Raw genomic sequence first — 16019 nt, 5'->3', positions numbered from 1 at the left:
TGGAAATCAAGTGAAGGCAGCTTACAACATGCCACTGTTTGCTAACATACATTTGCTGCAGACAGAAACAGAATGTATGGCTCAGCAGAACGATCTTGTTGTCACGGAAACAAAATGAGCATGCAGACACCTTCTGTCCTGTGTGTATTTTCTTTCCAGGCGTGCGTATGTTCCAATGCATACATGTACTGTACTCGTGTCTCGGTCTGAGGAAAAAAAAACTCACTCAAACAGGTCACAAGGCAAAGCGTTGGCCTGGTGAACGTTAGCAGGCGCCGTCGGAAACCTGACAAAATTCTGGAGCTTGTTCCTAGGCGGCAGCGGCAATAACTGTAAATGCTTTAGCGCTTCGACAAGGAAAGAACAAGAAGTGATAGAAATGAAACACAAATGAGAGGAAATAAAAGGATGTGTGCAAACCTACAGCCAAACAATCACACAATTAACATCCTTATAAAAGCAATTAAATTAAGATTTCAAAAAAAAAAAAAAAAAGTCCAGATGCAACACTCGGCTGTGAACGCATGCAATCAATGTCGATCTTCACCCTCCCTGGTGGAGGTGGGGATGTTGTGATGAGAATAAGGTGGAAAATTAACACCAGGATAGAAACTACAAATATGGGTTTGTTGTTCCAGTCTCTGAATGAAGGAGTGAGGACTGCCCCACAACAAGATGGTAGTGGTTCTATTGTACACCGGAGGTAGGGGCTTTGGGGGGGGGGTGACCAGTGACATTCGCACAACTTGACTCAAATGTGGTCTCAAAGGTGTGAGGAATCCTGTTAATGCTAAGCTCCGCCCACACATCATGGAATTTGGTGAATAAGGACGAAAATGACCAAGTGGTGATTCGGCAATACCTGGAACAGCTTGTTTATAAGATGGTGAATCATTAATTTTTCTGTGCACCCCCACCCTCAAACAATAACTTTTTTTTAATTATAAATGAGGCTGAATCAAAACCACCCCCGCAAAACCCGCCTCCCAAACCCGCAGATATGGCATCTCTCATCCTTAATCCCACATTTGATTGGATTTTATCCTCCCCCCCCCCAAAAGCATGCTTCCCCCCTCCCACCCCACCCACTCGACTGCGCCGCGCTCTACAACACCAACTTGCCCACGATGACGCCCACCAAAAAGAAGAGGATGATGAGGGCTGCCGAGCGGGCACTCAAGCCTTCCTCCTTCTTCATGCCAGCCGAGGAGTGCTGGGAGGACATCACGTTGCTCTTCCTCATCCGCAGACCGTCGTCCTCCTGAGGACAGCGGATGGGGGTGGAGGGAGGTTGGAAAGCGATGATGTATGTGGGAGAGGTGGCGGCGGCAGAGAGGGGGGGCGGGCGGATGATGGAAGCGGAAACAGCAGCAATATGGAGAAAACAGATGATCATTTAGTCAATCTGTCCATGCGATAACCCTGTATGTATGCATGTACTACTTCTAATCATCTAGTCCCCAATAAAGGCACCAGGCTTTTATGGAGCCCTCTTAGTTCACATTTAAAACAGCAGGAGCAGCCAAAAGTTGTTCGGCTTCTGGCAAGAAGCTATACGGGTGACGTTGGCGGCGCTTTGGGTTGGATGAGGCTCCCCCTCTGCCGCACGTATGACTCATTTCTAACTGAAGCATGACAAAACCCCTCACACACAATTAGTCGGAGCAGTTGGTGGTGGGTGAAATCATGGCTCTCAAAAACAATATTATGAGCTTTTAACCCTGACTGGAGACACACTCCCTGCCCTGATCATTATTTTCATTTAAAGATACCCTCAAATGGTCGCTGTTGATGAGTCTGCCCTTTGTCTATGTACACTACTTCACGAAAGACCTCAGTATTAATTTTTTAAAAATGGCTACACATCTTAAAAAAAAGCCTACTGCCCTTGTTCATAAAGGCATTATAACAGTAGTACTGACTGGTGATTGGATGAGGGCGAGGAAGAGAGGGGATGCTGCAAAGAGCCTGCCTGCGTTCGAGAGACATGTAACTCTCTGTGATAGCAGAAATTGGCCAATTAAAAACAGAATCTACTGTTAAAATGACATGAAGTCAATTAAATACTGTCATTGTGAGAAGAAGGAACATTGGTGCGAGCCGCTCACATTTCTCCTCACAAATATCCCTCCAGAAGTCGAACCAGCCACCTAAAACACCGGCTAAAAAAAACTGACAAGTAAAAACTTGTCAGCAAGCAAGAGTGGAAGCTGGTTGGGTTAGCTTAGTTTAGCAGACCATGCTAGTGCGGCTATGATAGTGTGACTCGGGCAATACGAGTGCGTTTACACCGTGTTGTGTTTTACCGCTTGTTAATAAAGCAACAGGAATTGCACCAGCAACTAAGTCTTCCTTAACCACAGGCACGGTTTGTTGCAATGTGTTCAGATGCTGATATCCCATTACAAAACTACGTATATCCGTCACTGGGCAAAACTGTCCAATATAAGAATTTTAGCATTTAATTAACTGACAAAAGAAGCACACACTCTATGGTGGTAAAATAACTGTAAATTTGGGACCAAATAAAAGAGATTTCATAGGGTCCAACATACTGGAGCAATATCTGTTTCCCCTCTATGTAAGTGAACCACAAATATCCCCAAAAAATAAACATCTCACACAAAAATACTTTAATTCCGCATGGACTCAGGCTTACCTTGATATTAGGCAAAAAAAAAAAAAAAAAAGGCTTCCACATGTGTAACAGTTGGCATCCCCGCAGTCCAGTAATGAGGTTTTACCCATCTGTTACACATGCACACTGCACTTCTGCTTGATAGACAAAAAAAGTTACATCATTTAAATGTTTGTAGATTGTTCTATGTTTAGCGGCTCCAGACGTTTTTTTTGGGAGGGGGTGGAAGATGGTGCAAATCGACTCTTTTGCTCAAAAAGGTTTCCAACCCCTACTCTAGATACGCTCTTACAAAAAAGCAACAAATAACAAATATAGTAAAGTCACTATGAGACTCCTGGCATGTGGGCCCATGCACCATCTAAAAGCACTCACAGGCAGGTAAGTCCATCTTGTGACATTCTTTTTAATAAAAAGGGAGAGAAAAAAGCTAATTTGTTTGTGCTTTCATGTTTTTTATGCACAATCATGCACGTTTGATCATCATTAAACAATTCTTGTGCAACCCACCACTGCCACTGCCAAAACATGACTACTAAAGACACAAGGTGCTTCTCGTGGCAGCGAGATCAACCGCCACCACCTTCCTGTTTTTAGTCATGCCAAGAATCACGTCTTTGTTGACGGTACAAGTAACCTCAAATGTTCATGTGTCGTTCATTCATAATTTATATGTATTGATATGTATTTCAACTTGCTTTCTGCATATAAAACTAGTATTGTAAAACTATCAAAATGGGTTTATGTTAAGATTATTATTTTTTTTTATTTCTGGAACAAATTAATTGGAATTACAATATTTCTTATGGGAAAAATTGCTTCATTAACATCCTTCCCGGTTAGAGTCGGACCTTCAGGAACAGATTAATGACGCTAACCAAGGTTCTATTGTACTTATAAAAATAGTATAATGTGGTACCTTTGATGGAAAACAGAAAGAGTACCCATCAGACACTTGTCTGTCTTTGTCACTTACCCTGATCTGTTTGTTTTCTTCCCGTAGCCTCTGAGCCTCCATCTGCAGCCTCTTGCACTCTTCCATGATCTTCTTCACCTCGCCGTCGTCGAGGGTGGAGCTCATGGACTTGGAAGAAAGCATGGAGGACTCGGACTTCAGAATGCTGGACGACATCATCTTATTGGACTCCATGTCGTGCTGCCGGTGGGTTACAAAACGTTAGCATGCTGTTAAGTCGACTTTTGATGGCACAGCCTCATTCACAAGCTTAAAAAAAAGGTACAAATGCCCTTTACCGTCTTTTCGTTCTCCGCTGGCATCTCAAAAACACACCTCAGCTTGGAGTCCATTAGCTCCTCTGGCTTTGCCTCCTTCCACTGGAGGGATAATGAAGAGGCAAAAGGATGACTAACTCTTGTGAGGTCTTTCAGCATTTCACACGCATTATGAAAGCAATTAAATTCATGAAAAACATACAGTAAGCATGCAAGACGAGTCACACTCACCACTCCCTCCATGTCGGTCATATCAGGGGGCGCTAGCATGGACTGAACCATGAACTTGTGTTTGCTCTTCTCATTGGGGTCATAGTCAAAAGGCTGCAGCATAACTGTAAAGAAAGCAAAAGAAAGAATGTTTTGTGACATCTAAACACATCATTAGATGACTCTGATGACTATAATTTAATGCAAAGCTGTGTTGAAAATATGAGGGAATTAGACAGGAAACTCAAGAAAATAAGATCTAGCCATGTTAAACTGTAACCATTACACACACACACCTAACTCTTTTTAACTCTTTTTTGATCATTACTGATCTTACCTTCTCAACTGGAACGAGGAAGAGGATTTGTGAGTATCAAACACTCATCTATCAAACCAAATCTTGGCTTGACTCGTCCCCCCCGCCGCCCGAAAAGACTGGTGTCTTTGATTTAGTTTCATGCTAATGTTACCATGACGGCCAAACAGTGACAGATCTACAAATACCCCTAGGGGTTAATCGTTCTAACAGCTTCCAAGCCTGTTTCTTCCCTGCTATTTTCTGAGCATTACATATCCCGTTAACAAAAAACAGGTGTTGGGTTGGAAGACCACATCCACACATCACCACATCATTTTTTTTTTGGATGTTGTTCCAATATGACTGAGAAGGTATTATAAAGTTGTAACAAAGATTTACAATGATCACTTTCTTAAGTAGGGCACTCTGGCAGGGAAGAGAGGATGGTTCAAATGCTTGCTAATGTGGGGGAATCGTTTCTCCATTGAATAGTTTTTAATAGGGGTGTAATTTAAAGCCATATTGTGACATGGGTGCCAACTACAGGCTAAAAATCCTGCTGTGGCCTATTAATTTCACAGCCGGTGTAGCTATTCAAACGGTTTTCATTTGTGACACATGCCAATCGTCCCATCGGAGGTGTAGAAGTGCACCATTACAGCCATCAGGGCGGCTCAATATCACAAAACAGAAACAGACGGCGTGAACAGATTGGGAACGTCCTGTTTCAATCAGGGCCAATTTGCAAAGCAATCCAACTTTGGTCCGAGGGGACACGACTGGAGAACGGAGGCAGGAAAGTGTGTAAATTCTTTGAGCAACACAGTATCACATTAAAAGGTCCTTAAAGAAACTCCCCAAAGGGAAGCATTCCGATAGCCGGAACTTAGTGGGGGTACGTTTTGACGCAAAGCTTTTGAACACGAGAATTTTCTTGTAATTGCATAATTAATTGCATGATTTATGCAGCACATAGGTTAACTGCAGGCGGAATGATAAAGCAGGACAATCACTCGCCTGCACATTCATGATGAATGGAACCATTAGAGGGGCAAAGATGTTACAGACTACTAGAAAAACATTACTTGTCAGTACAGTTAAAGACTTGATATTAACTGAAAAAGTGGTGAAAGTTAGAGACCCCTGCAACCTGGACACTTAATTTATTCTGTTCGGCAGGAGTGATTTCTATTTAATAAAATATTTATTCGTATTACTTGTTATCTTAAAACTAATTACTACATTTCTCCTAATTGCTCCATTGTAGGCAACCTAGCGCTGGCTGCTAATGCAGTGCTCATTCCTATCTAGCTTGTTGTGATGTACTAGCCAGGTGGCTAATGTGGTTTCTGTTGTAGCATGCAACAATAAATCGTATCCGGGTCGTATCCGATTGCAGCGTCATGACGAATCTTGGAATAATTTGGGTTTTCATGTCAAAGTGCTTGCTAAACAACAACTGTTGTCCCTCATCTTAGGCTCTGTGCAGTGTGAAAAGCACAAGCTCAGCAACATGACAAACATTACCTTCATTTTGTTATTGTTTCTTTTCCCTTTTTTGGTGTCCTGAGCATTTGAAAATGCTCAGATTGAAACGCATGAAACCATGAAATCAGAACACCAAAGCCAAGAATGTGACAAACAAAAGCACCAAGCAACAATAGCACATAACATTCACTGATATTGTGTTGTGATAATTATGAATGACACACACAAAATGGCCACAAGTATGTCAGCATGTGACACAAACACTGCAAAATGAAGCCCTGGAATGGAAACCGACAGTATTAGTTTTATTCGTAGAATAGATCCAATTTTTAAAAAAATGCATTTACTTGCTGAAAGTGACAGATCGAGAAAGACTGCAAGGTCAACAACGCTTACGGGTGACACCAGCAACAGATGCAAACAAGCACAACCATGAATGCATGTGAAGAAGGTCACATATTCACAACAATAACATTCACTAATATTGTGTTGTGAGATTTTACTGGCGCGTCCGTATAGGAAATAGCACTGCATTAGCCACCATCAGCACTAGGGCTACCTACTATGGGAAAAAAAATGTGAATCGACTGACTGCCATCTTGGCACACTTTTCCACGGTTTAACATCTTTTTTTACTTTTTATTTCCATCTGCAGGTTAGTAACGTTTGCCCCACAAAGTTTGCCGATCTGAGGAGGCGAATCCCATCTTCAGGAAATGGGAAACAAGGTTATGCCGAGTGTTCCAGCAAGCGCCTTCAATGATTGTATTTGTAAATATTTAAAATATTCGAGTACACATCTAACACAGGACATATGCTTTTCAATGTTACTTTGGACGGCGTAAATAACACAATTAACATGTGTTATGGCGTCTGTCCGTTGATTTACCGGACATCACTGTAACGAGATACAGGTGGGAGTTGTGCCTTAAATCACAAAGCGAAACAAGACATGACATGAGACCGTACATGCCTGTGTAATAGATTCAGAAGAGCATGTAATAGGTGGCATTATGTCACCAAGGAAAATGCCGGTCAAAGGTCAGTAATGTGTAGTGAAATACAGTGAGGAAACAAAGACGTGACGTGAAGCAGACTTGTTCTCGAGGGAAACCCTGCCAGGATATAACGTTTACAATATGTATTCATATTCAAGCTTCTCAGGCAAGCAGGATCTCTTTCTCCTGATTGTGCTCTCCTGGGCACACTGTGTCCAATTGTGAATCAAAAGTTAAAGAAAACACTCTTTCAAATATTAAACACAATCCACAGCACTTAAACTAGCCTCTCTGTAGAGGGATTAGACTACATCGCAGTTTGTTGTGCTAATGACAAGCTAATGAGGCTCATTCAACAATAAAATAATTGTTATTTTATATCACAACATTGTTATTTTGCTCCCGGTCTTCGCTTGCATGTCTTGGAATGTCAGACACAAAAATGTTCCCAGAGGAAACCCAGTGTTTGTGGACACAAGGATTTCTTGAAACATTCATGGCACATATTTTACCACTGGATGCTACATAACACCGACTGGAGCACGGCGGCATTCCTGCGGTCAAAGCTTCATTTAACATATTCGCTCACGGGGCCAAGAGCTCAGATTCACATGCTGCTTGGCTAGTGGAGTCCATGACATATCATGGGTCTTTCGGAACTGTTACATGATTTTGTTTTACAAATCCACTTTGTGGCTGCATGGTGGACTAGTGGTTAGCGTGTCTAACCATGTTATCAGAAGAGGGGGGGTTCGAATCTCCATTGGAATATCTCTGTGTTCACCCAGTTTCATCCCACACGGCCAAAAACAAATGCTGGCATTTTACTCGAGGACTAACGTGGCACTGTTAGCATGATGGCAGACACTTTGTCCATATTCTTCCAATCCCTCGGCAAGCTTCGCCAACCAGAGCAAGTTGGCCGCGCTGCCCTGGCTCATTCATCAGTTCACTGTAGAAGGGACTTCATTAATGGTAGGGCTGTCAACTGATTACAAGTTTTAATCAAATTAGTCACAATTTTCAACTTGATTCATCATCATTTGCCACTATGTGTGAAATATGCCCATTTTATTAACAGATCTATAAAAGACAGCACAATTCCATATGTTTGTGTATTAACAGCACCAAAGTACGTGAAAATTTAAATCAAGCTAAGATACTATATATATATGGATTTGTCTCACACTTTAATAGTTGAAACAGACTTTAATCGTGTTATTATTATGATTTTATTATGATTTTGCATTTAAAGACACCATGTAACCAACATTTTGCATTAAAAGTAAATTCCCGGGATTTCCGGGCATACTTAAATGCATTTGTACTTCAGCGGAAACAGTTATGTTCTTGAGAACAGTTTGTCTTTCGGTTTATTTAGGCCCCATATACACATAAATGTGATTTTTGAGGTGTCATGAACGCACCTCGCTGTCGACTTGTGACGATGATGAAGTGTTGTTCCCAGGACGGGCTGACTAGAGATGTGTTTGTGAGCTGGAGTTACCCATTTGGTGTTGGAATTGCACTGCTGGTCAGTATAAAGCTATGAAAGAGCGTCAGAGACTGTGTGGCTCTGTGGAGACACTACTATGGGTACGTCTACCGTCATAGGATAAGAGAGAGATGTGGCTTGAACTGACGAACATGCGTTAATGATGTTAAAAACTGTATTTTTGAAAGCCCTGATTAATAGACTTTTGATTTTGTATTATGTGCGTTCATGTATTATGGAGGATTATTCATGTTTTATTTTGTCTTTCTATTAATTTCTATTCAAAAATAATGTCCCCTGTCAACTGTCCTTCTGGGACCTTTTATGAAGAATGGAATATTTTTTTTCTGCTTCAAACAGGCTTTGTGCGAGGTCACAAGTGGACTGTACATTATATCAAGGGTTCATTTGGCCCTGAAGAAATGTTGCAGGTCACGTAATAAAGGAGAATCCTATTTCAGGCTTGTGTCTGTTCCTATGGTAACAACATTTTTTCATAAAATGCACAATGAGAATGTAGGTGCATGACCTAATCTAAATTAGAGGGCAAATTGATCTATTTCTATCTGACATACAGATATTCTCAAGATAAAAATGATGAAAAATGTGATGCAGGTGATTGAACAAAGTGACCCATCAGTGGAATGTGTTATTTTGTCGCCCACTGCTGACCGACATCTGCAAAGACACTGTGTGAAAATGCTGAAAGCAGTCAATTAAGCCTGTAAAACCCCACCCAATGTAAATGTATACAGTGAGTATAACCAACAATTGTTAAAAGTGACTTACCTGAGACATTGATGGAGGTGCCTGCGTCAATGATTCCACTATTTGGCCGTACGCAGTACCGGCGTGGCGCAGTCGTCTTCACCTTGAAACACACATTCCTTTCTGTAGGGTTTGAAAGCTTGAGATTTGTGGTGACCACGTCGGAGAATGGACCTATGGAGAGAGAGGAAAGGCGCTTAAGTCAACGTGCCAACATGTTAAGACTGTAGAAAATGTGTGGTCAACAAATAACATTTTGAATTATAACACTTAAAATATATCAAATATTTTAATGAAGATTTAGAAGAAGGGTCTTCCAATTTTCGGAAATCAAAGGTGTGAACCTCATTTTGCCTTGAATTGCATCAAACAGACGATCTCATATGAATATGAAATAGGGATCCCATGCTGATCTTCAGGATCAGTACCGGATGCCGATCTGCTGTATTTTGAAGATCGGAAAATGTCAACTTCCACCATGAGATCGGGCAGATCCGGTTGCCGTATAACGCTCGAAACTATGGGCCACACTCCAACATGGTAGGTGCGATAATACACCTCACCACCATGCAGACATGACCGCAGGGTACAGTGGTGGAGTTAGTTTCATGTTGAATATTTGGCTGCAGAGTTACAACAGCAGTTCCCCGTCACTGTGGCTGGACTGCTGTGTCATGGTGCAGTGAGCTCACACGGGAAGTTCTGCTCTAACCGCTGGTTGTTTACACTAGGGACCGGCAATAAATTTCTATTGCATTGAAGATAGCTTGTTTGTATAAAAAATAATTAAAAAAAAGTCATGTATTATAAATCACACCAAATTCACAAATTTATTTAAACTATATTGTTGGTCATGCTGTGTACGCAAAAGGTAAATTCACCAATATTTTACTTGCATTACTTTTAATGCTTTGAAGAACTATTTTCATAACCACATTCAATACCACAAATTCATGTTTGTAATAAAAGCTTATTAAAAAGGATCACATCGGCAAGACTATTACAAAAATTGGATTAGATCAGAAGCCAAAAAATGTGGCTCGGGACACCCCTAATATGAAACATAATCAAACCCTGCACATTACCCTATTGTTTCAGTACAATACAATAGCATTTCAATGAAAATGGGACCAGATTTCACATAAATAATAAAAGCTTTGACTATCCAAACAATGAACAAAGAGGCTTATTTTTTAATTAAATAAAACTGCACCAGTTTCTCTGGAAAAAATCATTTTAAATAATTTAATGTGTCACTTTGAGAAAGAAAAGCTGCAAGAGTACAGCTTCTTAAAGTTTTAGATTTGGCACTGGATTATGGAATAATTAAAGGGGACCGATTATGCTTTATCCTCTTTTCTGACGCATAAATGTAGTTAGAATGTTGTATTCTCGTGTTAAACGAAGTTTTTGAGGTTTGCGCATTTGGAAGTGAGCCCTGAAAGAAGTTTGGGATGGCTCGGTTTCAAAAGGCGTGGTAAAACTGCCCCTTTGTGATGTCACAGAGTGGAGGACTTCCTTATATGGTTCATAGTTAGGGTGGGCATGCCCAGAGGCGGGTTGTGGGTGGAATAAATTAACAGACCGTTTTGGCTGGAAGCACAAATCAATGGAAATCCAGCTGGAATTGGTATAGATTCTGCAAAATCGAAAAAGTTTTCTATGCGGGTTATTGTGTGTAGCTGCTCTATTGGAGACCGCAACTCACCGCATAATACGTCCACTTTAACATATTTTGGTATGTCCATTCAATTTTTTAGCTTTCAGCTTACTTTTTAGCAAGCCATTGTACATTTTGAATGACGTCACTGATATTGATATTTGCTGTTGTACATATTCCACAATTTCAGATTCATTGTAACTTATTTTAAAGTATTCTTAAATACTTTGATTAGATTGTATTTCTGTAACTCTCAAATTCTATTGACTGAGAGCAATTGCACTGCTCTGGGAGACTGGGTTACTTTCAGATTCAGTTCACACACATTCAACACCCACCTCAGCCAAAAAAAAACCCAAAGAAATTAATTTGGACGTTGATGTAAGCAAGTTACTGGTAAAGTCATTAAGGGCTGACCGCATCACTTTAACTTATCGTCACATTGGCTGTTTCTGTCCGACAGCATCCCCGACAGAGAAGAAAGTACTTGGTGAAATTTATATCCTCATGGCTAAAATTGATAAAAGTATTAATCACTTCTGTCAAGTAGGAAGCTGAGAAGGCAGATGCTGGCTTCCCATAGTGGCAGCTCCACACTGTTTACAACAATGGAATATACGTATATGTAACTTTAGTCATCACAGTCAAAATGTACAGCATGTGCAGCACAAATATTGATGGACTATTTTTTTCGCCCCAGGGAGCCTTGCTCCATTTACACCAGTCTGTGTGGCAGTAATAGTAACAGCAGCTTTTAGGGTATTTGACTGCATTTCATCGGACGGCTATGGGAAAAATCTAATAATCAATACAGAATCTCTCTCTGAGTATTCTGAAGTACTGTTTTTATGTTAGTTTTGTTTGGAATTGCCAAAGTGTGGATGTTGCACGACTTCATAGAGCAGCTGTAATGTTGTCTTTCTTTAGACAGCAAACTAGTTGAGTCGTTGAATTTTTTTTTTTCTATACAGGCGATTTAATAATTCGTTAAAAGATCTATCAAGGAGTCAAGGTGTTTGTCAGTCTAATAAAAACACTTAGATGCTCGGAACGAAACTAGCTACTGCTTGCTGGTAAATGTCAGCAATATATAACCAAATGCTATTGAATTTAAGTGAAATTAAACAAGTATCGTGCACCACACAGAATTGTAAATCCAAAACAAAAAAAGTAGTCATATTCAGCAGGATTCTGCGCATCCAGTGATGGTGCAGTTTTAAACATACAATAGACATAAGGTCCCATGCATTAGCAGTATTAGCTGTGTGTGCGTGCATTGACTACATTTGCTTTTTTGTATTCCCCATTCCAACAAAGCCTGTAGAGTAAACTTAGCATGGTACTATTTTTGTTGTTGTTGTCAGAAAATAAATAACTTTGCTCTAGTCCTGCTACCTTTGTGCACTAGCCTCCTTAGGCAGCAGACGAGTTGGGCCTGAAATAAACCTGAACCCTCTGTAGTGAAACTATCAGCATAGCTATAAGGGATATCACTACACTATGTAACCTTTGATGAAAATGTAAATGTCATCATTTTAGTTATTATGCCTGTTCCTACATTTTATTTTTATATGCAAACATTTCTGCAGGTGACAACTGTACATGAGGACAAGGTGCTACTTCAGAATTAGCATCAGCTTCCCAGATAAAGTTTCATTCAGCTCAGCAAACACCCAGAGCAGCAAGACACGTCCCTTCCCTACTTGAGTGAAGGATGGTGTGGGGGTGAATTTCAGACCCCTGGCAGGCTTGCCTTAACATCTAAAAACTGTTCAATGCAAAGAATACACCACAGACTACTGATCTGCTAATTTACTCACGTTTGTGAGGGACTCAAAATATCACGTACAGCATACGTAAATACTGCATACGAGAGGCTTTCCTCTAACCTATCTTTGTGAGAAAAAGACTGCGTGTTCACCACATAGGGCACTCTAATGCGGAGTAAGAGCATGTGATGTGAGCTATTATCTGGTCCGGCACTGCTATTGTCTGGAATACCAAGTATGCACTGGCTGATTGGCTGGCATGTGTCTGTTTACATCATGTAGACACGGAAATACACCAGCCCGATGGAAGCTGTGTGCTAGCACTATGGGCCACCCCACCTTAAAAGATGAAAAAGTAGTTATTTAAAGCATTTCAGATGCCAACAGAATAGAAACATGTTATTTTGTAGACATGATGTTGACAATAATAGCACACTGATAGATCTAAAGAAATGAAGTAAAAGAGGGAAGTGTTCACAAAGTTGTCTTATTTTTAAACTGATCAAATTGACTTGCGCTATCAATATAAGGAATTCAAGGGTGTCGTGAACACAAGTTGTCTTTTTTACTGCTGATTAGTTAAATTCTATGTATTATGAAGGTAAGCAAACAAAATAATAATAAAATCGGTGGTGTGAATTGCAATCAGGGTTTAAACACAATTAAAAGCATTTTAAAGATAATTTTTTTAATCACGTTTGAGCTGTTTACATTTTTAAACAACTCAAACTGTTTTAAATCACGTTTGAGTTGTTTACATTTTTAGAGTGAATTGCAAACAGGGTTTATACACAATTAAAGCACTTTAAAGATCATTTTTAAAATCACATTTGAGCTGTCTAAAAATTTAAACAGCTCAAACGTGATTTAAAACAGTTTGAGCTGTTTAAAAATTTAAACAGCTCAAACGTGATTTAAAAAATTATCTTTAAAGTGCTTTGATTGTGTATAAACCCTGATTGCAATTCACTTTTTTTTTTTAAACAAAGTTTAAAAAACACAAACTCAGTAGGAGTCTAGGATTAAACAGTCCAGGTCGCTGATCTAACTCTGAAGCCACTCTAATCAGGAAGAATATGCATTTTTGCTTGTGTTTCAAATGCCATAGATCATTTTAAATCCATGTTTCTCTTTTAAGTTTTCCTTTTTATTATTCATGGTTCCTTTATCGTATTTGTGTATGAATCATTTGTAATAATATGCACTATAAACAAATGTGATGATGTGAGAGGTGCAGCTCAGCACATTGCAATTATTTTAGACATACTCATTGCATTTTGTGCTTCTGTCAAAACAATAGCATGCAGAAATGCAAATAAGGACATTTGTTGCAAAACATGCATCATCGCACCATATGCACCATGGGCCTAAAGGCAAGGTTGCAGCCTAAAGGCGAGGTTCCACGGTGAATACGACTGTGTCTGCAGAAGCAGTAGAACACAAGCAAAATGAATTTTTGCACTTTTATGTCTTTAGTCATCTGTCAAGCTTGTGTCCTGTCAGCCAATCAGAGGGCGAGCTAGTGTTAGCGACCTACACCTGCTTGATGTTAAAGCTAACCCATGTTATCAGTGTTTACGCAATTTACCTAATTTTCACCTCTTTTGTGTGAATGACACTTCCTAGTTGATATATATTTTCAGCCTTTTACCTTGAGGGCAGCTCCTACTGGGAGGAACTAGGGCTACAGGGCCTTGTGTTGTATTAGCCGTGAAGCTAATCCAGCTAGCTGTCCGGCTAGCAGCTGTCACCTGACCTGCAGTACTTACCAAGCGGCATTATTGTCTTTGTTTTCTACACAAAATGTCTCCAGAAGCATCTGAACAATACCTCCCTACCTTTATTACTTCCTACCCTTGCCGCCCACCTCCCGTCCAAACCGGGCCCTCCTCCCCTCCCTCTCACCTCGGAATTTCAGTTCGTGCTGAGGCTCCAAGAGCAGAACCTGTTCCGGCCTGGCCATGACCCAACAAGCAGGAGCAGGGGCGATCGTGCTGGGACCACTTGTGAACGTTTTTCAAACCCCCCCGGCCGCGTTGTGATGCTGAGGCACGTTGCAGCGTCACGCACTCGGCGACAACACTCCTGTCCCCCCGGTCAGTCAGTCAGTAGTGAAGCTAGCTAGCTAGCAAGCGACGGCTGTGGTGATGCAGCAGCAGCAGCAGCAGGAAGGGAGGGAGAGGCAGGTCGGTGACGTCACGGCCTCTGCATTGCCACCCAGTGGGGAGGGTGTCAGGGTGACATACGGTGACGGGGTGATGGGGGGTGAAACACGGCTTATGATGTGGGAAAGGTCGGGAGATAAAGTTAGCTAGTGGACAATGTTTTCGGGAAGAATTCGAATTCATATTATGCATGTTTAATAGTAGTATTGTCCACAGGCATTTATGCTATATACTACTTTTTCTGTTATAGCGGCCAAGGGTGTTTATTGACTCAACTGCAGAAAGTACCAGGCATTTATAATGAAAATAGGCTTAAGAAAGCAAAAAGTATGTTAGTTTTTAAATCTTGACGTTTATAAAATACATGTTAAAAATTATTATAATACAGAAATTTCAATCCCCTGAAAATGATGTTTAATTAAATACTTGATTCCACCGTCTTCTCTGGTTTCCTGGAACCTTGTGGAAAAGGTTCAAACCATTGTCACACGCTACGTTTGCTAATATCATGAGCTTTCTTGTCTATAGTGTAAAAGTGTGATGATAACCATAGAACCTAGAATGGTGCTTTCTGCCAAATGGGAAAGGGTCTGGTTGCTCAATAAAATATGAGAAATACATGTAATTAAATATTACATCATCATACATATGGTGGACAAGCGGTTAACACACAGGCCTCACAGCTAGGAGACCTGAGTTCGAGTCCACCCTCAGCCATTTTTGTGTTGAGTTTGCATGTTCTCCCCGTGCATGCATGGATTTTCTCCAGGTACTCCGGTTTCCTCCCACATTCCAAAACATGCTAGGTTAATTGGCGACTCCAAATTGTCCATAGGTATGAATGTGAGTGTGAATGGTTGTTTGTCTATATGTGCCCTGTGACGCCACTCGCCTCTCGCCCGAAGACAGCTGGGATAGGCTCCAGCACCCCTCGTGAGGATAAGCGGTAGAAAATGAATGAATGAGTTTGTATTAACTGCATTTTCTCTTACCCTTTTTATTGGATTTTGTAACTTCTTAGGTCGAAAATAATTACTTTGTACTTTTTTTACATCAGATATTAATTATTAATTATTGTTAATTTATCACTCACTCCATTCACTTCAGACTTGTATTACATGTAATCATAATAAAAAACTACAGTACAAGCAACTGTGATTAGTTACTAGTTGCACCTGTTTGACTGGTTAAAATAACTTTCAAGCAACAAATTCTTAGACATTGCAAATACATGTATTTTCAGGATTGAAGTTGCTCAACATGTCAAGTTTGCAGTATGATTAATAGTGCAGTTCTT

The 16019-nt window shown here is 40.5% G+C and overlaps 1 protein-coding gene across 1 annotated transcript; it reads right to left on the bottom strand.

Moving 5' to 3' along the window:
• Positions 1–1082: 1082 nt before the first annotated feature.
• On the bottom strand, positions 1083–14739 carry vapb (VAMP (vesicle-associated membrane protein)-associated protein B and C). The gene is made up of 6 exons (XM_058055711.2): positions 14463–14739; positions 9150–9302; positions 4103–4206; positions 3893–3973; positions 3615–3794; positions 1083–1261 (listed from the first exon to the last, which is right to left on the bottom strand). Exons 1-6 carry the CDS (start codon positions 14518–14520, stop codon positions 1106–1108), a joined length of 732 nt encoding a protein of 243 aa, XP_057911694.2. The 5' UTR covers positions 14521–14739; the 3' UTR covers positions 1083–1105.
• Between the last annotated feature and the right edge of the window lie 1280 nt (positions 14740–16019).

The sequence above is a fragment of the Doryrhamphus excisus genome, linkage group LG18 (genome assembly GCF_037039965.1).
Source record: "Doryrhamphus excisus strain RoL-2023G ecotype Guam linkage group LG18, RoL_Dexc_Guam_v1.1, whole genome shotgun sequence".
In the NCBI taxonomy this organism is placed as follows: Eukaryota; Metazoa; Chordata; class Actinopteri; order Syngnathiformes; family Syngnathidae; genus Doryrhamphus; species Doryrhamphus excisus.
This window is presented reverse-complemented; position numbering and strand designations above follow the sequence as displayed.